This window comes from Schistocerca nitens, chromosome 1 (assembly GCF_023898315.1).
Source record: "Schistocerca nitens isolate TAMUIC-IGC-003100 chromosome 1, iqSchNite1.1, whole genome shotgun sequence".
NCBI classification, from domain to species: Eukaryota; Metazoa; Arthropoda; class Insecta; order Orthoptera; family Acrididae; genus Schistocerca; species Schistocerca nitens.
This window is the reverse complement of record NC_064614.1, coordinates 135988839-136011710: the sequence shown is the minus strand read 5'-3', so window position 1 is coordinate 136011710 and position 22872 is coordinate 135988839. Positions and strand designations below refer to the sequence as shown.

Sequence of the window (22872 nt, the reverse complement as noted above, 5' to 3'; positions counted from 1 at the left end):
ACATGATGAGTGACGTTAGTTTACTGCACTCTACACATTTGTTTAGTGTAGTGCAATGCTATCAACGACACAGGATACAATAGCGCGGAGAGCTTCGAACTGAAGGCAACAGCAATACCACTTTGGCGCTAAAGATAACAAATTAGCAATGCCGTTGCACAATAATTTATTGGAACATAGTTTTGCAATACGATGAAGTCCAATACAGAACCTAGAAAAATAGAGATGGCCAGTCCTTTTTTTTTTCCTGTAACGGGAAAGAAAGAACTAACAACATCTGAGTAGTGACACAAAACCAGCGAAATGCCCTTGGGTTTATCTCTTCAAAGCTTTAAGCCTAGTTCATTCCAGACGTCGAATGCAAATTGCTGAGATGCCAAGAAGAAGCAGACATAAAATGCACGGTACTTTTGAACGGAATCTGTCTGTAATTGTGATGTAGTGACATTCGAAAGCTGCATGGCGCTTCCGAGCAAACCGTACGTCGCGCCATCGTGAAGTGAATGTTGGAGTTCGAATCGTCAGCCATGTTTTCTCTGAGGATTCGGCAATGTTTACTTTGCGGGTGGTTAACCTACACAAGCAACTTTTTTCAGAATTTCTTATAAAATATTTGACTTTGCATGTATGAAGTGTACCCGACAGCAATTAATGTGCATAGAGATGTTTAGTATGCCCTTTTCATATAACAGAAAAATTAAAATCTAATATTAAACGGATATAGAAGTGTGGGCTCAGAACTTTGATGGTAATTTGTGAACATTAAATTTAATTACGTAAGAACTCGTTATGGGGGTGTCTTCAAAGACAGGTCCTGTGCAGTAATAACCTGTGCTTGTTATTAGTTTTTGCCCGTATAGGTTGGGGTACAATACAGGGAGCGAAAGATTATTTACAATTTCTACAGAAACCAGATGGCAGTTATAAGAGTCGAGGGACACGAAAGGGAAGCAGTGGTTGGGAAGGGAGTGAGACAGCCTCTCCCCGATGTTATTCAATTTGTATTTTGAGCAAGCAGTAAAGGAAACAAAAGAAAAATTCGGAGTGGGTATTAAAATCCATGGAGAAGAAATAAAAACTTTGGGGTTCCCCGATGACATTGTAATTCTGTCAGAGACAGCAAAGGACTTGGAAGAGCAGTGGAACGGAATGGACAGTGTCTTGAAACGAGGCTATAAGATGAACATCAACAAAAGCAAAACGAGGATAATGGAATGTAGTCGAATTAAGTCGGGTGATGCTGAGGGAATAAGATTAGGAAATGAGACACTTAAAGTAGTATATGAGTTTTGCTATTTGGGGAGCAAAATAACTGATGATGGTCGAAGTAGAGAGGATATAAAATGTAGACTAGCAATGGCGAGGAAAGCGTTTCTGAAGAAGAACAACTTATTAACATCGAGTATAGATTTAAGTGTCAGGAAGTCGTTTCTGAAAGTATTGGTATGGAGTGCAGCCATGTATGGAAGTGAAACATGGACGATAAATAGTTTGGACAAGAAGAGAATAGAAGCTTTCGAAATGTGGTGCTACAGAAGAATGCTGAAGATTAGATGGGTAGATCACATAACTAATGAGGAGGTATTGAATAGAATTGGGGAGAAGAGGAGTTGGTCGCACAACTTGACTAGAAGAAGGGATCGGTTGGTAGGACATGTTCTGAGGCATCGAGGGATCACCAATTTAGTATTCGAGGGCAGCGTGGAGGGTAAAAATCGTAGAGGGAGACCAAGGCATGAATACACTAAGCAGATTCGGAAGGATGTAGGCTGCAGTACGTACTGGGAGATGAAAAAGCTTGCACAGGATAGAGCAGCATGGAGAGCTGCATCAAACCAGTCTCAGGACTGAAGACCACAACAACAACAACAGGTTGGTTTGATTTGGTTGGTTATGGGGGAGGGAGCAAACAGCGAGAATATTTATTGTGATGTATTTATCTGTCGTTATCATGAACAAACGTACACAAACTGGATAATACATAACATTGTTTCTCATGTGGGTACTGTAGGAGGAGTGATAATTAAGATATTTTTACAGCGGATTGGTCATTGTCATACCTGCAACACGTAACACAATCTTCAAAGAATAAAATTTTGAACACAACTCAACAAGCAGCCAATTTTGCGTCTCATTTTTCTGTTTATGATAATAACATTTAATAGCGTGAATTCCAGACACATAAATTTTACAGTTTATTTGGGAGGGGTAGGGGTGGGGAGGTAGACTTACATGCTGGGCAAGAACTAATTTAATCTAATGAACAAATAATAACAAAATGTTAGTTTTGGGTAGTAGGACGTTATGAACATACTTTTAAGCCTTAGTTCATGCATGGCACAGTTCAACGGGCTTCACATTGCCACGTTTCTTCATATACTTACTTATGGTCAAAAAATAAACACCACTTTTGCAAGCGTCTCTACACGGGCAGAACCGAGCGAGGTGGCGCAGTGGGATCGCATTCGGGAGGACGACGGTTCAAAACCGCGTGCGGCCATCCTGATTTAGGTTTTCCGCGATTTCCCCAGATCGCTTCAAAAAAATGCCGGGATGTTTCCTTTGAAAGGGCAGGGCCGATTTCCCTCCACATCCTTACCTAATCCGATGTGACCGATGACCTTGCTGTTTGGCCCCTTCCCCCAAACCAACCAAATCTAACCAACCTATACGAGCAAAAACTAATAATAGGCACAGGTTGTTACTGCACAGAATCCGTCTTAGAAGACACCCCCGTACCGAGTTCTTATCTAATTTCTCGTGCGTGACCAGGGATGGGGGTGGCGTGACAGTGACCGAACTTCTGCATAAATGAGATCTCGAGAGTTTTACGTATATCAAAGTAGAATGGCAATGGCAGGTAGCGATGTCTAGCGACATCAGCAGTTTTCTGTTTCGTTCAACTATTCTTCTGTAGTTATTTATGGTTCTAAACATCATGGGACTTAACATCTGAGGTCATCAGTCCCCTAAACTTAGAACTACTTAAACCTAACTAACCTAAGGACATCACACACATCCACGCCCGAGGCAGGATTCGAATCTGCGACCGTAGCAGTCGCGTGGTTCCGGACTGAAGCGCCTAGAACCGCTCGGCCACAGCGGCCGGCTTAGTTATTTAATCTTGTCAACAATCTGTTTCCTGCAACTTGCAACTAACTCTTCAGAACTTCACTCGAGATTTCTGAAGGTTTTGTAGCGATGCTACTAAGCCACTTTTTTTCCAAATCTCCGTTTAATACCTGCAACTAGGAAACAATTTTGTTTCGTTGCATCGGTACTCTTTTCCTCAAATGTATTTATTATCGTTCTCCATCACTTGTTCTGTACGTCAGTGCTATTAAGTTACGTCCCATTAAAATAATGTTCTTCCATATTCGTTTCAGCATTTTTTCTGTCCTGTAAAATTTTTAATGCCAACGTTTTAGGCTTCATCTAACTTAAAAATTCAAACTATTTAATTGTGTTAAGAGTAACATGAAATAGAAATAAATGGCTATAAGACCCACATTTACATCGTGAAAAATTAGCGATATATAACAGACTTCACATATGAACTGATACAAATTTTTCACTATAAACAATTGGACATTTTTATTGTTTGCTCCTAATTCATAATTTCATTTGTTAGTTCCGCTTGAATCACTGGCCTCGTAGACGGTATGTCTTTCATTCTGATACTTATAAGTTATTATGTTAATCCACAAACGGAGTTGTGATTCCTTTGCATCATAAGTGGTGTTGTGGGATCGAAAAGGATACTGCTTTTGTTTTTGCCATGAACAATAATTTATTTTGTTTTCATCATAAACATTTATTCATTAATTTCATATTTGCCTATATTATAATACAAAGCGTCAGTTTAACAAAAAAACTCAAAATAAATCACAAAAGGAAAACAAGTTTATGTAACTGTGCCTAACAGCGAAGTGAAATGAACCATAAAAATTCTAACTAGTTTACGTTTTAGGAGTAACGTGAAACAGTAATACATGGCTGTAAGACGAACATACACGGTGTGAAAAATTAGTAGTATACAGGGTGGTCCATTGATCGTGCGTGACCGGGACAAATATATCACGAAATAAGCGTCAAACGAAAAAACTACAAAGAACGAAACTTGTATAGCTTGAAGGAGGAAACCAGATGGCGCCATGGTTGGCCCGCTAGATGGCGCTGCCATAGGTCAAACGGATATCAACTGCGTTTTTTAAAATAGGAACCCCCATTTTTATTACATATTCGTGTAGTACGTAAAGAATTATGAATGTTTTAGTTGGACCACTTTTTTCGCTTTGTGATAGATGGCGCTGTAATAGTCACAAACATATGGATCACAATTTTAGACGAACAGTTGGTAACAGGTAGGTTTTTTAAATTAAAATACAGAATGTAGGTACGTTTGAACATTTTATTTCGGTTGTTACAATGTGATACATGTACCTTTGTGAACTTATCATTTCTGAGAACGCGTGCTATTACCGCGTGATTACCTGTAAATACCACATTAATGTAATAAATGCTCAAAATGATGTCCGTCAACCTCAATGCATTTGGCAATACGTGTAACGACATTCCTCTCAACAGCGAGTAATGTTCGCACATGCATTGACAATGCGCTGACACATGTTGTCAGGCGTTGTCGGTGGATCACCTTGGTACGGTGCTTCGACGACCAATCCACCTGTCGTGAAACATGCTATTCAGTACCGCTTCAACCGCACGCCAGCTATGCACCGGACATCCATCATGCTGGAAGTACATCGCCAATCTGTCATGCAGTTCAAAAAAATGGTTCAAATGGCTCTGAGCACTATGGGACTTAACATCTATGGTCATCAGTCCCCTAGAACTTAGAACTACTTAAACCTAACTAACCTAAGGACAGCACACAACACCCAGCCATCACGAGGCAGAGAAAATCCCTGACCCCGCCGGGAATCGAACCCGGGAACCCGGGCGTGGGAAGCGAGAACGCTACCGCACGACCACGAGATGCGGGCTGTCATGCAGTGAAACATCTTGTAGTAACATCAGTAGAACATTACGTAGGAAATCAGAATACATTACACCATTTAGATTGACATCGATAAAATGGGGGCCAATTATCCTTTCTCCCATAATGCCGCACCATACATTAACCCGCCAAGTCGCTGATGTTCCACTTGTCGCAGCCATCGCGGATTTTCCGTTGCCCAGTAGTGCATATTATGCCGGTTTACGTTACCGCTGTTGGTGAATGGCGCTTCGTCGCTAAATAGAACGCGTGCAGAAAATCTGTCGTCCCGTAATTTCTCTTGTGCCCAGTGGCAGAACTGTACACGACGTTCAAAGTCGTCGCCATGCAGTTCCTGGTGCATAGAAATATGGTACGGGTGCAGTCGATGTCGATGTGGCATTCTCAAAACCGACGTTTTTGAGATTCCCGATTCTCGCGCAATTTGTCTGCTACTGATGTGCGGATTAGCCGCGACAGCAGCTAAAACACCTACTTGGGCATCATCATTTGTTGCAGGTCGTGGTTGACGTTTCACATGTGGCTGAACACTTCCTGTTTCCTTAAATAGCGTAACTATCCGGCGAACGGTCCGGTCACTTGGATGATGTGGTCCAGGATACCGAGCAACATACACAACGCACGCACGTTGGGCATTTTGATCACAATAGCCATACATCAACACGATATCGACCTTTTCCGCAATTGATAAACGGTCCATTTTAACGCGGGTAATGTATCACGAAGCAAATACAGTCCGCACTGACGGAATGTTACGTGATACCACGTACTTATACGTTTGTGACTATTACAGCGCCATCTATCACAAAGCGAAAAAAGTGGTCCAACTAAAACATTCATATTTCTTTTCATACTGCAGGAATATGTAATAAAAAATGGGGGTTCCTATTTAAGAAAACGCAGTTGATATCCGTTTGATCTATGGCAGCGCCATCTAGCGGGCCAACCATAGCGCCATCTGGTTTCCCCCTTCAAGCTAGACGAGTTTCGTTCTTTGTAGTTTTTTCGTTTGATGCTTATTTCGTGAGATATTTGGCCCGGTCACTATCAATGGACCACCCTATATAATGAACTTCACTTATGAACTGATATAAAATTTTTCACAAATGTTCAGTATTCAAGCTCTCCTCTCCACACTCCTTATACATCACTGACCCTCTTCTCTCTATTCATTTCGCTCTTCATTGTCTAAGTCACAGCTTTGCTCTGAAACAGTTTCATGTTCACTACTGTAAGAAGGGTCATTTTCATCTTCGAGATCATATTTTCCATCGCTATCTTCATCTTCTTCTTACGTCTACCTCATAAAGTCCAGAAAATTTGCATCAAGCACTGACATCCATGACGGGTAGCGGTCTATTAGTCGTCGGCAGTTCAGACGTACGGCGAATGATGATACCCCTTTGGGAAATGTCAGCAAGGGACTGTAAAGGATACCAAGTGCACTCAGTGTGTGCAGGGCCTCATTCAACATGTTCAAGAGGCTATTGTGGCAGCCATTGAGGGAACAGAGCCAACGAACAGCAGATTGTGGCGGACGTTGCAACAAATGATGCCTGTCGTCTGGACTCCCGAGATCATTCTTGGGTCATTCTAGCGACTGTCAGAGAAGGTTGAGAAGGCGAGCCTTGCTAGTGGAGGTCCAACGAAGCTCACAATTTACAGCACTGTCCTCAGAACTGATCGTGGCACTTTCGTTCCGAGTCGAGTGGAAGGACTGAACCAGAGACTTCGAAGTTTCTGTGACACGCTAGGCTGCGACTTACTGGACTTGCGCCAGAGGAATTGTAGTTTCCTCCTAAACAGGTCAGGTGCACACTACACATCAGAGACTACTCAGATATCTGACTGTGTGTGGGGTACACACAAGGTTTTTCTTAGATTAGGTGACTCTCCATCCAATCTAGATAACGATAGCTGTAGGAAACACAGAAGCATCAGTGTAAGGTCGAAAGAAATGCCTCCCACAGGTGAGAGTATCACAATCGTAATGGTAAACTGCTGAAGCATTCGCAACAAAATGCCCGAGTTTGAAGCGCTCATGAAATGCAGTGAAGCTCACACAACACTAGGTACAGAAAGCTGTTAGAAACCTGAAACTGTCAGCAGTGAGATTTTTGGGAAAAAATTTAAGAGGATATCGAAAGGATAGGCAAATGGGAAATGTAGGTGGTGTATTTATCGCAGTAGACAAGAATCTCAAATCAACCGAAACAGCAATTGGAGCTGCGTGTGAGATTGTTTGGACAAGACACAGTATCAGGGGTGGGCATAAAATGATAACTGGGTGTTTCTATTGCCCACGAAAACTTCAGAGAAAATCTCAGTTCACTTGTTCGTAAGTTCCCCAATCATACTATAATCGTCGGTGGAGACTTTAATTATCCAACAGTTAATTGGGAAATTACAGTTTTGTTTGTGATGGGTGTGATAAGATATCCTGTGAAACTTTACTAAATGCCTTCTCTGAAAACTGTCTAGAAGAGATAGTTAGGAGCCACACTCATAATGAAAATATGTTGGATCTAATGGCAACAAATAGACCTGACGTCTTTGAGGATGTCCACACAGAAACTGCTCAAAAATGGTTCAAATGGCTCTAAGCACTATGGGACTTAACATCTGAGGTCATCAGTCCCCTAGAACTACTTAAACCTAACTAATCTGAAGACATCCCACACATCCATGCCCGAGGCAGGATTCAAACCTGCGACCATAGCAGCAGCGCGGTTCCGGACTGAAGCGCCTAGAACCGCTCGGCCACAACGGCCGGCCAGAAACTGCAATCAGTGACCATGACGCAGTTGTGGCAACCGTAATTACCAAAGTACAAAGGACAACTAAAACAAGCGGAAAGATATATACACTCCTGGAAATTGAAATAAGAACACCGTGAATTCATTGTCCCAGGAAGGGGAAACTTTATTGACACATTCCTGGGGTCAGATACATCACATGATCACACTGACAGAACCACAGGCACATAGACACAGGCAACAGAGCATGCACAATGTCGGCACTAGTACAGTGTATATCCACCTTTCGCAGCAATGCAGGCTGCTATTCTCCCATGGAGACGATCGTAGAGATGCTGGATGTAGTCCTGTGGAACGGCTTGCCATGCCATTTCCACCTGGCGCCTCAGTTGGACCAGCGTTCGTGCTGGACGTGCAGACCGCGTGAGACGACGCTTCATCCAGTCCCAAACATGCTCAATGGGGGACAGATCCGGAGATCTTGCTGGCCGGGGTAGTTGACTTACACCTTCTAGAGCACGTTGGGTGGCACGGGATACATGCGGACGTGCATTGTCCTGTTGGAACAGCAAGTTCCCTTGCCGGTCTAGGAATGGTAGAACGATGTGTTCGATGACGGTTTGGATGTACCGTGCACTATTCAGTGTCCCCTCGACGATCACCAGTGGTGTACGGCCAGTGTAGGAGATCGCTCCCCACACCATGATGCCGGGTGTTGGCCCTGTGTGCCTCGGTCGTATGCAGTCCTGATTGTGGCGCTCACCTGCACGGCGCCAAACACGCATACGACCATCATTGGCACCAAGGCAGAAGCGACTCTCATCGCTGTAGACGACACGTCTCCATTCGTCCCTCCATTCACGCCTGTCGCGACACCACTGGAGGCGGGCTGCACGATGTTGGGGCGTGAGCGGAAGACGGCCTAACGGTGTGCGGGACCGTAGCCCAGCTTCATGGAGACGGTTGCGAATGGTCCTCGCCGATACCCCAGGAGCAACAGCGTCCCTAATTTGCTGGGAAGTGGCGGTGCGGTCCCCTACGGCACTGCGTAGGATCCTACGGTCTTGGCGTGCATCCGTGCGTCGCTGCGGTCCGGTCCCAGGTCGACGGGCACGTGCACCTTCCGCCGACCACTGGCGACAACATCGATGTACTGTGGAGACTTCACGCCCCACGTGTTGAGCAATTCGGCGGTACGTCCACCCGGCCTCCCGCATGCCCACTATACGCCCTCGCTCAAAGTCCGTCAACTGCACATACGGTTCACGTCCACGCTGTCGCGGCATGCTACCAGTGTTAAAGACTGCGATGGAGCTCCGTATGCCACGGCAAACTGGCTGACACTGACGGCGGCGGTGCACAAATGCTGCGCAGCTAGCGCCATTCGACGGCCAACACCGCGGTTCCTGGTGTGTCCGCTGTGCCGTGCGTGTGATCATTGCTTGTACAGCCCTCTCGCAGTGTCCGGAGCAAGTATGGTGGGTCTGACACACCGGTGTCAATGTGTTCTTTTTTCCATTTCCAGGAGTGTATGTTCAGTAAAATAGATACAAAATCGGTAGTGTCATATCTCAGTGAGGAACCTGAAACTTTCAGCACAGGTCAAAAACATGTAGAGGAACTCTGGCTGAAGTTTAAAAGAATAGTTGACCACGCTCTGGATAGATACGTACCCAGTAGAACACTTCATAAAGGGAGGGAACCTCTTTGGTACATAGTCACTGTAAAGAAACTTCTATAGAAACAGAGATTACTACATATTCGGTGTAAAAGAAAGATAGAGAGACGCTGGATGCAACGCGTTTGGCTGTCAAGGGAATATTGCGTTATGCTTCAGTGACTACCGTGGCAGAATATTGTCAAGTTCAAATGGCTCTGAGCACTATGGGACTCAACTGCTGAGGTCATTAGTCCCCTAGAACTTAGAGCTAGTTAAACCTACCTAACCTAAGGACATCACAAACATCCATGCCCGAGGCAGGATTCGAACCTGCGACCGTAGCGGTCTTGCGGTTCCAGACTGCAGCGCCTTTAACCGCACGGCCACTTCGGCCGGCTATTGTCAAGTGATCTTTCACAGAACCCAAAGAAATTCTCGTCGTATATAAAGACTGTTAGTGGCACCAAAGATAGTGTTCTATCTCTAGCGAATGAGACAGTAACTGAGATTGAGGGTAGCAAAGTAAAAGCTGAAATGCTTAACTCCGTTTTCACATGTTTCTTTACAAAGAAAACCCAGGCGAAGTGCCCCAATTTAATCCCCCTGCCGCTGAAAAGATGAATGAAGCAAATACTAGTGTCAGTGGTGTTGAGAAACAGATGAAATTGTTAAAATTGAATAAAGCTCCAGTGCCCGATGGAATCCCTGTCAGATTCTATACTGAATTTGAGGCTGAGTTAGCCCCTCTTCTGACTATAATCTATCGTATATCCCTCGAACAAAAACCCGTGCCCAGTTTTTGGAAAAAGGAAAAGGTCATACCCGTCTACAGGAAGGGTAGTAGAAGTGATCCACGAAACTACCTTCGAATATCCTTGACATCGATTTGTTGTAGAATCTTAGATTGTATTCTGAGCTCAAACATAATAAGGTATCTTGAATAGAATGACTTCGTCAGTGCCAACTAGCATGGATTTCGAAAACATCGATTAAGTGAAACCCAGTTCACACTTTTCTCACATGATGTATTGAAAGTTTTGGATCAAGGCGACCCTGTAGATGCAGTGTTTCTTGATTTCCGAAAAGCAGTTGACTCTATACTGCACCTACTACGCTTATTGTCAAAAGTACGATCATATGGGGTATCAAGTGAAATCTGTGACTAGATTGAGGACTTTTTGGTAGGAAGGACACGACATGTTATCTTAGATGGAGAATCAACTTCAGATGTAGAAGTAGATTCGAGATTCGGGTGTGCCCCAGGGAAGTGTTTTGGGACCCACGTTGTATATTAATGACCATGCAGACAAGATAAATAGTAAAAGCACACTGTTTGAAGATGATGTAGTTATCTGTAATGAAGTACTATCTGAAGGAAGCTGCATAAATATTCAGTCAGATCTTAATAAGACTTCAGCGTAGTACAAAGAATGGCAACTAGCTCTAAATGTTCAGAAATGTAAAATTTTGCGTTTCACAAAACGAAAAAAACCTAGTATCCTATGACTGTAAAATCAGTGAGACTGTTGCAATCGGCCAACTCATACAGATACCTGGATGTAACACGTCGTAGAGATATGAAATGGAACGATCACATAGGTTCAGTCGTGTGTAAAGCAGCCGATCGACTTTGGTTTATTGGTAGGATACTGAGGAAGTGCAATCAATCTACAAAAGTGACTGCTTACAAATCACCCGTGCGACCGGTTCTAGCATATTGCTCAAGTGTATGGGACCTATACCTAATAGGACTAACGGGGGATATTGAACGTATAGAGAGAAGGGCAGCACGAATGGTTACAGGTTTGTTTAATCCGTGAGAGTGAGTCACAGAGATACTGAAGGAAGTGAACTGTCCCGAGAAAGTCTATTAGCAAAGTGTCAAGAACCGGCTTTAAGTGATTACTCTAGGGATATAGTACAACCCTCTAGGAATCGCCCACATAGGGAACGCGATGATAAGATTAAAATAATTACTGCACGCACAGAGGCAAACAACCACCCTTCTGCAACTTGCACGAAAATGCTGTGAGGCGACGCGTGCATTTGTTTGCACTTTTAATAACAGTTCTTACGTCTTGACCAAACTTTTATTCCCAGAATGAAGCTATGGAGGAGAGCTTCTGCGAAGTTTGGAAGGAGACGAGGTACTGGCGGATTTAAAGCTGTGAGGACGGGTCGTGAGTCGTGTTTGGGTAGCTCAGCTGGTGGAGCACTTGACCGCGAAAGGCAAAGGTCCCGAGTTCGGGTTTCGGTCCGGCACACAGTTTTAATCTGCCAGGAAATTTCACACTTTTATTTTTCCAACACACTTGGCTTCCAAAATTTTCACTTGGTAGCAGTTTCCACTTGTCCCGTGATTGAGAATGTTGACGTGATACAGTGTATCTATTAGGTCTACAACTTCGCTTCCGCCGTTTTGCAATAGACGGCAGTAGCGGCAAGTGGGGTTCGGGTGGTTGGTCATAGGTGTAATACAAGAAGCTTAGGCAACTGTAAACATAATGCCATAAAAATGTTAGTCGATTTGATATTGCATCATAAGGTTATTCTCGATTAAGTACATCACGTACCCATTTCTCGCCATTTGCGGGAAGTTTTAATTTTATGCTTTAACATGAAGAAATCTGCGGCTGTGGCTCTTAAAATGCTGGGTAAGACCAATGGTGAGGGAACTATTAATGGAAGAACGTGCAGAGAATGTTTTCAACGCCTTAAGAACGGTGATTTTAGTCTCGAAGACCGACATGGCGGTGGAAGACAGAACGTTTTCGTAGCTACTGAAACAGATGAAGAAAGTCACAGGACATCATTATCGAAAGCAACTGATGCGTTCGAGCCCAGCACTGAAACACAAACGGCCACAATACAGCGATAGGTAAAGGTAATTTTGTAGCAGGTCAGTGCTCGACCCCATGTAGCAAACCCGTCAAAATATACATGGGAACGTTGAAATGAGAAGTCCTATCCCTCCCGCTGTATTCTCCATGCGTTGCTCTCTCTGACTACCACCTTTTTCGATCAGTGGCGTACAGCCTGGCTGACCAGCACTTCCGATCATATGAAAAAGTGCAAAATTGAATCGATTCATGGATCCCCACAAAAGACGCCCAGTCCTTCCACCACGGGATTCGTATGCTGTGCGAAAGATGGGAGAATGTAGTGGCCAACCATGGCAACAGTATGAATCATAATTTTATTGTAAGTTTTTCACAATAAAGCCCTGAACTTCGAGAAAATGGCGGAAGCAAATTTGTAGACATAGTAATAAACAAATTTATATGACTGAGGTAACACTGGTAAGCTAGGAAACCATATTCTAGTCGTTGTATTATGTCTATTATCAGTAGTGAAATCTATCATATTTTCATATCTTCTGATACCAGTTTTGTGTTATATTTTGTAGTCCTTGAAAATGACGGAAAGTCGAGACGCCTAAGGTGTTGTTGGAAAAATAAAAGTGTGGTCAAGGCATAAGAAAAGTTATTAAAAATCATGCTTCCCGCGCCCCATATGTGAATGGAACACGAAGAAACCCTAGCAACTAGTGCAATAAGATGTACCCTCTGCCTTGCCCCTCACGGTAGCTTACAGAGTATAGATGTAGATGTATAACGAGAGTCCGAAGCCATAGGAATACAGAAAAGAAATCAACTGCCGACAAGGTATGTGAAACCTCGAACACTAGAATGACCAACAGAGGAAATGGCAGGGGTGTACAGTTTCGGGCTGGTCTCGAAAAGGACCCCGTGTGAAGGTTTGCGGCCGCTTTCTCAGTGTAAGATGCTTCGCCAGAAGTCATACGTTTACTGACTACCATTTTAGCAGTTTATTTCCAGTTTATCTGTTCTCGAGAATGTCGTACTTGTTTTGAATTCTTCTGATTTCGGATTTATTCTCCAGAATTTGACGGAAGCTTTCCGTAGCTCGTGTTTTCCAGTCGTCTCTTCTTCTTAACCAGGAGGCACGGATTCCAGCTGACATTGCAAGTACCGATACCCCATTAAAGCTGGCACGTCGTATCATGAAGTAATTGACGCTCAGTGCCGCCAGAGCTATTTAGCAACAAGTTGAAATCAAACTTTGTAACATGGTTCTTTACAGTTGACTAGAAAATGATACTCATATCCTTTCTTATCCACTTTTTTCTAGTACTGCTGATCCCTCTCCACTTCAGCAGTAGGTAGGCTTTGTTTTATCTGGGGCGTTTCACATTGTAAGATAATTACTTCTGCAGACTTTAGCGGCCGGAATATTTAAGTAGAAGACATTATTATAGATCATCAAAAGAATTACAAACGCGTCGGGAAATAATAACAGAAATATTATAATCGGCAAACAAGTAATGTCAGATGAGAGTTATCAGTTGCGTTGCGAGATTGCCGAAGATAACAGGTTTCACTTTATTTTTCATCCAATTATATGGTTTGGTGTGTTTAAGTGCAAGATGTATATTTTAACATCTTACTAATCCAGTGACCTGCTGCTGAGTTGTTGTGTGTTTAAAGCTACAACAATTGCGGCTGTCGCTGCATTTTTCCCCTTCGAGTACCGGCGGAGTGCTAATGTATGGCAACAGCGCAGCCGGGGAAGAACCATTCGTTGTGCAACTGCAGGAGTGGGAAGGCTGACGGAGAGCTGGTAAGTAGTCAGTGTGTATGTTGCATTCGAAGCTTAGTTGAGCAGCGAGCTTTGTCAGTGGTGCAGGGTTTGTTGCGATTAAGTAATTGTAACTATAATGTCGCAGGTGGCTTATACAGCACTACCAATGATTGATAACTTTGTGAACATTTCAACAACATTAAATGTTAGTGATTACGAGTCTTCGGGTACGCATCTTAGGATTTGTTATCGTGTGCGCTAGTTGCAGCATATTGATGCTTGATGTGTTTAGTAATTTGGTATTTATTTATTTTTTGTAGCCACAACGAGCTCAATGTCGAGCCCGAACATGTTTTCTGCCAGTTCACCAGATACTCCTGAATCATTTTTGTCACCCATTTTCACTATAAATCAGGAAGACCTTGGTGAGTAACTGTGCTATTAAATATTAGAACTAATTATATTTGACTGACACTTGGGTATTAAGTATGTAGCCTTCTATTTTATAAAATTGTGAATAGGTTATGTGTCACAGCTGATCTGTGTCTTAGGTTAGCGGATTTATTGTGTATCCTCTGTTTGATATTCTGCGGTCGAAAACAGCTATATTCGAGATAGATAGTAAATAGCAGCAGATCTCTTCTACCAGACAAATTTGAGAACAACTACTGCATCTAGTTGCGAAACGTTTAAGTGTAGGAAGCGTCTGTCATATTCAAATAGAAATGTCTTGTGTAGAAGTGGTGGTATTTCTTTTATGAAGTGTCTTAAAAGTACGTGGAAGTCTTATTTGTTCTCTCTATTTGAGGTGACTAGAATACGAAGGAATAGGTGAGACATCTTGAAGACTCGATTTAACGCCTCTCCCCGTGGCTTTGTTGTGGTACTTCCTAACACTTTTTGATTGTTACTCGAAATTAATTTTTTCCTCTAAATTTCTATATGCTTACCCCGATTATTTAACGTGTTTGAATCATGCAGACACCTGCTAAAGGCTGTTTTATTTTCATGATCTAGCATAGAAAGTGTTAATTACGCATAAGGTGTATTTGTATTTATTTAGCGTATTTATTTATCCTGTGGATCACATATTGTACAAAGTACACATGATATAGGACAAGTCATTTTTCTTAACAAATATGTAGTTTGGAGAAAAAAATAGGCAATGGACTGCCATTTAAAAAAATGTACACAAAATTGTTCGTTGATGAAACAAACAATTTACATGGGGAACTAAGAAACATGTAGGCAATGTAGTGCTACTTTAAATTTACACAAATAATCACTGAGATGACAGAATAGTGAAAATGTCAACTGGAAACACAACAGAAGGACAATGTCATTTAAAAACTACATTAAACACGAAATTAACATTGAGATTTCACAGACAATTAAGTTTTAATACTAATAGAATGTGTACTTGTACATTCAAAAAGCGAGTTAAAAAATTTGGGGAAGTGAAACTGAAACATAGTTGTGTATAGTAGAAATTAGGTTATTATTTTGCCTACAGAATGTTTTACTCTAATCACAGTATTTTACAAAGGAACTTTATAATTTTTCATTTCCAGGAATTCTTGTACTGAATAGAAACAGTGCTTTGTCAGAAATGCCTTTAGTTTATTTTTAAATATTGGATCTGGAGCATTTTTTATTTGTTCTGGAATTTTATTGTGTAATACGACACCCAGATGAGTTATATATTTTTGGTATGATGATGTCCTTTAAAAAATTTGATGGATATTAGATTGCCCTCTGGTATAATGAGCGTGTATATCATTGTTTTGGATTAATTTGCCTGTTCTTGAGAGGTATTCTCTGGTGAATAGGATTGTTTCTTGAATGAATAGGGATGGGATGCTTAGAACATTAAGTTTTATAAATTGACATTTACAGGATTCCAGCTTTTTGAGGCCACAGATTATCCCCAGTGCTCTTTTCTGTAGTTTAAATATATTTGTGCTGTGAGTTGAATTTCCCCAAAAGATGATTCCATAGCGGAGCAATGAGTGGAACTGCGCATGGTATGCTTGCATTAGTGTGGATTTACTTGTAGTAGATTTTAGTATTCTTAGTCCATAGCACAATGATGAGAGTTTCTTTGATAAGTTGTTTATATGTGTGTCCCATTTTAAATTTTGTTTGACCCATAGACCCAAAAATTTTGTTGCATTTACGTTTTCAATTTTATCATTATTTAACTTTACTTGGATAGTTTTTTGATTGGATGTGGGAATTAGATGGAAGTTGATACATACAGTTTTCCCACTATTAACAATTAGGCCATTTTTGTTAAACCACTCAGAAAGTTTTTTCATAGAGTTATCAGATATTGTCTGAAGGGATTCAGGGCTAGATCCAGTCAACACTATGCTTGTATCATCAGCAAACAGGATAGTTTTTTGTGGGCTCACATACGTTCAACAAGATCATCTATGTAAATGAGGAAAAGTAATGGCCCTAGAACAGAACCCTGGGGAACACCATATCTTATTTTCTTTCCTCCGAGAGGAAAACTGTGTTATTTATTTTATTCTGTACATTAATATCGTATTGAAGTGATACCTTCTGTCTGCGGTTTTGTAGGTAAGAGCATAGCCAGTTGTGAGCCACACCTCTTATTCCTCTTCTTTCCAATTTAGCAAGCAGTATTTTATGATCTAGTACGTCAAAGGCTTTAGAGAGATCTAAGAAGATACCTGCAGCTATATTATGTTGGTCAATTGATTTCAGTATGTGGTCCAACAGTTCAAAAATTGCTGTCTGGGTGTTGTTGAATGCTGATTGGTGCATGGTTTTTTATGAAATTTATAAGCCTGTCATAAAGTTTTTCCAGGATTTTTGAAAAGATGCTTAATATGGATAATGGTCTATAATTGGATACTAAATCAGGGGAACCTTTCTTTAGTAATGGTGAGACTTTTAGCTATTTTGAGAGCATCTGGAAAAATGCCAGTTTTTAATGATTGGTTGTAGATGGTTAATAATGGCTTTACTATATGGGGAGCACACACCTTTAATATGAGGTCAGGTACTTCATCATAGCCACTAGAGATTTTATTGGGTAACAATTTTATTATGTTCCTAATTTCATCAGGGTTTGTTTCATAAACAAACATTAGTGCTGTTTGACGTATTGGTGGAATTGAAGAACGATACCCTGCAGTTTGCCTGAATGAGATCTTCTGCTAGTGAGGTGAAATATTCATTGAACTTGTTTACAACTGTGTATGGATCTGTGACCTTAGAGGCATTAAGTGTTAGAGAAATGTTTTCCTTTTTAGGTGTTGAACTACAAGTTTCTTTTTTAATAACTTTCCACATAGCTTTCATTTTATTTGAAGAGTTTCTTATTAAATTGTCATTCCATAAAAGTTTTGCCTGTCTAATCACTCTAAGATAAGTTTTTTTTTGTAGACTTTACAATAGTCAGAAAATTCTTCAGTGACTATGTATTTTTTGGAGCAATTTTGGAGAAATCTGTTTCTCTCACTAGAAACTTTGATTCCTTTTGTTACCCACGACTTTCTATTTTGATTGCTTGAAGTTTTTGTTTCAAAAGGAAATGCTGTATTAAAGTAATAAAGGTGTTATGGAAGCTTAAGAACATATTATCAACAGTTGTTTGCATGTAAACACTGTCCCAATTTTCCTTAGCTAATAGGAAGTTGAAAATCCTAATATTGTCATCTGAAAAGTTTCTTCTTTGAAATGCTTTTTTGGGGCTGATTTTACTATTTTCCATGTCAATGCTCAGTAGCTGAGCATCATGGTCACTGTATCCGATGCTCAGTACTTCGCCAGTGAATTTGTAACCAGTATCAGTTATGAAGATTTGATCAATTATTGAATCAGTATGCTCTGTTGATCTTGTTGGAGAGTGTATTGTGGGGATCATATTAAAGGATTTGGTCATGTTAAACAAATCAAGTTTAGCATTACTGTTTTTTGATAAATCAATGTTAAAATCGCCACAAAGTATTATTCTCATATTTAATGAGCTGACACTATTCAGCAGAACTTCTAATTTGGTCATAAAATTTGGAATATTACTACTTGGTGCTCTATACATTTATAATTATATAGTTTAGTTCAGGCAGCTTAACCATAGAAAGCTCAAATTCCTTATCTTCAGATAATGCAATCTGTTCATTTAGGCCTACCTCACTGAATTTTATCTGGTCCTTTACAAATATAGCAGTACCTCCATGTGTGGAGAAATTCCTACAATAAAAGCTTATTAATGAGTACCTTGGAATAGAGGTTGACTGAATCTCTTCTTTAGACAGCCAGTGTTCGGTAATACATATTACATCTGGATTTATTTGAGACTGAAGTAACACTTCCAGCATTTGAATCTTATTTCTGAATGACTGGACATTATGGTGTAATACAAGAAATGATGGACTTTGTGACTTTTCAGTTAAGGGTTTAATTAATTTCTTTTCTAAAGGTATTTCTGATATTATTATTATTATTATTACAGCACTTACCCTAAAAAATTGGCCGAGATTTTATTTTCGTGTGTGGCTTCTTGCACGCAATTTTCAGTAGCAGAGATGGTTTTCAGTGGTTGACACAGTTCTGCTTCCATCAAAGCTTCTGTTTTTGGCCTAAACCATTTTGTAATTTGTGGTTGTTTGGCAATCTTGATACTTGGGGCTGATTTCTTCAGGATATGATTTCGGAGTTTTTCTACTATTTGGTCTTTTCCTAACATATTTAAATGTAGTCCATGAGCTGTATGAAATCTTCTTCCTAAATCGTATGTATCAATTATCTGTATGTTATGAAATGTAGAACATATCAAGCACGACAAAATCACAATTACTTAAGTGAGATACATCAGTAGAGTTTGTTAGTTTATTTACCTCACAAAACTGCGCTCCTGGCTTCACAAAACCTGTTACCATTAAATTACATTTATCTTTCAATAGTGCTGAAATTCCACGTCCATGACTGTCACCAAGCACACAAATTTTTTTGTTTATCACAGTTTTGGGGCTAGAAGGTTTTGAAACGTGTTTTTGCTGTGTAGATATGGTCTGTTTTTGCACATTCGGTAACCTTTTTTGATAACTATGAACCTGTGTTAATTTTGCGGTCTTGGGAGCAAATTTATTGTATGCAGCAGAAGTTTGTTTTTCACAATGACCACCGTTTTGTAGTAGGATATCGAATTTGTTTTTTTGAGCTATTACTGATGAAGAAACACTATTTACGATATCTGCACACTTTATTTTACACGGACTCTGTTGTGTAGGTTCCACATTTTGCTTAATAACAGGCTTTTCTTTCAGATGGTGCACGATTTGATCTTTTGTAGATAGGCCTACTGTTTTTTGGAGCACGGCAGGAGAATTTATTACTAAAGACGACGAAATGATTGCGCTATGGTTTGCGTTACCGGTACACCCAGAATGTGTTGGAAAACTTGAAATGGTGACGGAATCATCGGTTACTGTGTACACTTTATTTCTGTCGAATTCACTTACGCCCTGCTCGGCGGTTTTTAGTTTTCCATGATCATTTTCAAGACATTTGAGTCTATCAGCTAACACTCTGTTTTCTGCCAAGGATCTGCGCACAATTTCTTGCAACGAATTAATAGTTTCAACTAGTTTTGCTTTGTCAGGATGGACTTCACATGTTACACACTTACATTTTGATTTGGATGATTTTTCACTGCAGGTTTTTTGCGTGGCACTAGACTTGAAACTTTGCGAAGCACTTTTGTTGATCATCTTCTTGCTATTGATGCCAGATAACATTTGAAAATTTGAAATAACTGGAGGCACAAATTCACTAAACTTCTCAATCGCCGCCATCTTGCTCTACAGTTGGAGGAAAACAGAAATTCACTATAACACCATAATATAGGAAGCACTTTTCACGTTGCCCGCGTATAGCCTACCTAGATTTGATTAAGATATTTTGTAATGTATAAGCTGCAGAAAACTCCAAACATATGAGACAGTATAAATGTAGCCTTCGTCAGGTATTTGAGTAGATGTCTTTGTTTGTTTGAATGCCTGTGTAAGTAGTAGCGTTTTCCTCCATATTACATTCCATACACAAGATTAAAATTTTAATGTTTACAAATGAGGCAGTATTTCATACCATAAGATAACCAGCAGCCCTGCCCCAAAATACAGCCAGGCTACTGTAGGCAGGTGCATACCTTGATGTACTTAACCTGTGTAACATCAGTAATATTTGATTAGTAGCAATGATCAGTGTATGTAATGAGCAGAAAGTTTATTCAAGTTTGGTTTTTCGATATATCTTTTTAATACCACGACACATTATGGAATGCAGTATCTTCCGTCTCAAGTAAAGTTGTTGAACTTGGGCTGGTGGATTCTGCAGGATCTGTTACATTACATTAATACTTGTTACATACATTAATAATACGACATTCCATAATGATGTGGAAAGTGTCAGTTTAACATAAGTTATCATTACACAACTTAACATCTAAAAATTATTGAGTAGGAGTAGTTGTCATACAGAAATCCTTTTACTTTGTTTTTAAATGTTGGTTGGCTATCTGTTGGACTTTTAATGCAGTTTGACAAATGACCAATGATTTGTGTGGTAGCATAATCCACCCCTTTCTGTGCCAAAGTCAGATTTAACCCTGAATAGTGAAGATCATCCTTTTTTGTTAGTTTTATTGTTGAATCAGGATGGGTTATTGATGACGAATTTCTTAAGCGAAAATACGTATTGCGAAGGTACTGCGAGGATCCCGAGTTCCTTAAATGAATGTCTGCAAGGTGATTTTGGGTTGGCTGCAGCTATTATTCTGATTAATTGTTTTTGTGCAACGAACATTTTCTCTCTTAATGATGAATTACCCCGCAATATGATGCCATATTAAAGCAGTAAATGAAAACAGGAATAGTAGGCTAATTTAGTGATAAGTTTATCACTGAAATTTGCAACAATCCTGATAGTATAAGTAGCTGAATCTAACCATTTTAGCAGATCCTCGATGTGTGTCTTCCAATTCAATTTCTCATCAATGTACACACCCAGAGATTTTGAATACTCTGCGTTAATGGTGTTCCACCACTCACTGTACAGAGTTGTGTATACTGTGTTTTCTCAAAATTTAGTGAGAGTCCATTTGCAGAGAACCACATGTTAATTTTCTGAAAGAGATTATTTACAAATTCATCAGCTAATTCTTGTTTATGGAGTGTGATTACTTCTGTTGTCAGCAAAAAGAACTACCTTTGCATTTTTATGAATTTAGAATGGCAGGTCATTAACATATATATTGAGAACAATGTGGGACACCATTCATGATACCTCCCCAGTTAGAGGACTGCTGATTTTTGCAGTCTGTCTGTACCATTAATTACAACCTACTACATTCTTCCAGTTAACATGAAGTAAACCATTTGTGCATTGTCCCACTCATACCACTACACTTAAGGTTGTCTAGAAGAATTTTATGACACACACAGTCAAAAACCATTGAGAGCTCGCAAAATATCCCAACGGGTGACGTTCGGTTACTCAGGGCATTTAATATTTAATCAGTGAAAGCATATATAGCATTTTTTTTGTTGAAGAGCCTTTCTGAAAACCAAATTGACATTTTGTTAGCACATTTTTACAAATAGTGTATGTTAAGCTACTCTTAAATACATTAGTGTAAAAGTGTATGCCATATTTTCCTGCTCTGCTCAACTTGTACAAACATATATATACCGTTCAGTCAAAAATTAGTAATTAATTTAGACACCAGCATCAAGAGTAGCTTTGTGGGTTTCAAATATGTTTGGTGATGGTTATCTTACCAGTTCCACTCTTAATGAACTTACCAGTAAGGTAACAGTATCTCCACTTGATTAAATCTTGGCACTCCTAGTTTTAAGTTTTCCCCCTTTTAAGATGTTGTTGGGGCGTGGGGGAGACAAATCTGTTCTAATGTGGCTACTGTTACGCCATCCACCAGCAGGTTTGTGAGTGCATTTGTGTTTTTGTTGCATCCTACGCAGATGAACCTGTGACAGATTGGATGTCTCATTGCTCAGCCCATCTAAAAACAAAGGTCCTCTTCCTTTGCAGTGTGCTCCCTACAGAACACAGATCATTTCAATTGTACTTTCATCAAATATGACCTGTAATGAAATCAACACTACTGTAAATCTTACAACAACTCCCTGGAGTATACAACATGCACTGAGGCTGTTGCACTTTACTTATTAAGAACACTTATTGTCCCTTAGAAGGATTCCTTGTCCTGGTTCTTACACAGTGTTAAATGTTTAACAATGTTCTATAACTACACCACTTACTGTAGTTCCATGCCTGGAAAAAACATGGACGCACAGTGTAAACTGACACTTGCGCAGTGACTGGGGGGAGCGACTTCCAAGCAATTCTAGTAAAGTTGCTCCCATCTTCACTTTCATTCGAAAATTGTTACGGAAGGAATGTCAGTTTAAATTGCTGGCGGCTGTGGGACCCCTCATGACCCTTATGTGAGTGATACGTTGGAGGGTGTAATATATTCCTAGGTTCACCATTTGAAGCCAGGCTTGACTTGGGATATTTCTGTTGATCCTTTGTGGATAAGGGACAGTAGCCGGGCAAATGTTTGCCAAGGAAAATCACCAAACATCCGTATGTTTTGAGAAGTATTTTATATAGACAGCCAGTTCTGTCATCTCAGTAATGCCATATTCAGGCCCCTATGCACTCCATGTATAGACAACCTGATATTGCAGTACTTCCATAAATGGAGCCAATCACCAGCTATGCAAGTATCGGAGGAAATAATATGTTCTCTGTCTCCTTTTGTAATGTATACACACTGAATT

The 22872-nt window shown here is 40.4% G+C and overlaps 1 protein-coding gene across 2 annotated transcripts in view; it reads left to right on the top strand.

Annotated features, from left to right (window-relative positions):
• The first annotated feature begins 14029 nt into the window (after window positions 1-14029).
• The window catches only part of LOC126243247 (nuclear factor NF-kappa-B p110 subunit), a 99374-nt gene continuing 90531 nt past the window's right edge, over window positions 14030-22872 (top strand). The window contains exons 1-2 of one of the 2 annotated variants that reach the window (XM_049948150.1): window positions 14030-14074; window positions 14356-14460. In XM_049948150.1, the coding sequence (XP_049804107.1) occupies window positions 14370-14460 (91 nt within the window). In that variant the 5' untranslated portion in view covers window positions 14030-14074; window positions 14356-14369. The other variant, XM_049948149.1, reaches the window with a different exon arrangement.